Genomic DNA, 329 nt, shown 5'->3' with positions numbered 1-329 from the left:
ATGGTGGTTGCTATGGCGTTTATTGGTTCTGTTATCTTTGGAGTTACTACAAGACAAGATCTTAAAGATGGTGTGATGAAGAGATGGTATCTGAGACCAGATAGCTCCAGAATCTTCTTTGACCCCAAACGAGCTCCCGTGGCTGCGGTCTATCACTTTCTAACGGCGATTATGCTCTACAGTTATTTCATTCCTATATCTTTGTATGTCTCAATAGAGATTGTTAAAGTCCTTCAGAGCATCTTCATCAACCAGGATATACACATGTACTACGAGGAAGCTGACAAGCCAGCTCGTGCACGTACCTCTAACCTGAATGAAGAACTTGG

General features: G+C 42.6%; 1 protein-coding gene across 1 annotated transcript in view; it reads left to right on the top strand.

Annotated features, from left to right (window-relative positions):
- Nucleotides 1–12: 12 nt before the first annotated feature.
- LOC104774165 (putative phospholipid-transporting ATPase 9) overlaps nt 13–329 on the top strand; it is a gene marked incomplete at its 3' end in the record, with an annotated part of 3,482 nt that continues 3,165 nt past the window's right edge. The window contains exon 1 of the mRNA XM_010498830.1: nt 13–297. Coding sequence (XP_010497132.1) covers nt 13–297 — 285 coding nt within the window. The remainder of the gene's footprint in view (nt 298–329) is intronic.

Source organism: Camelina sativa, unplaced genomic scaffold (assembly GCF_000633955.1).
Source record: "Camelina sativa cultivar DH55 unplaced genomic scaffold, Cs unpScaffold01726, whole genome shotgun sequence".
Lineage (NCBI taxonomy): Eukaryota > Viridiplantae > Streptophyta > Magnoliopsida > Brassicales > Brassicaceae > Camelina > Camelina sativa.
This window is presented reverse-complemented; position numbering and strand designations above follow the sequence as displayed.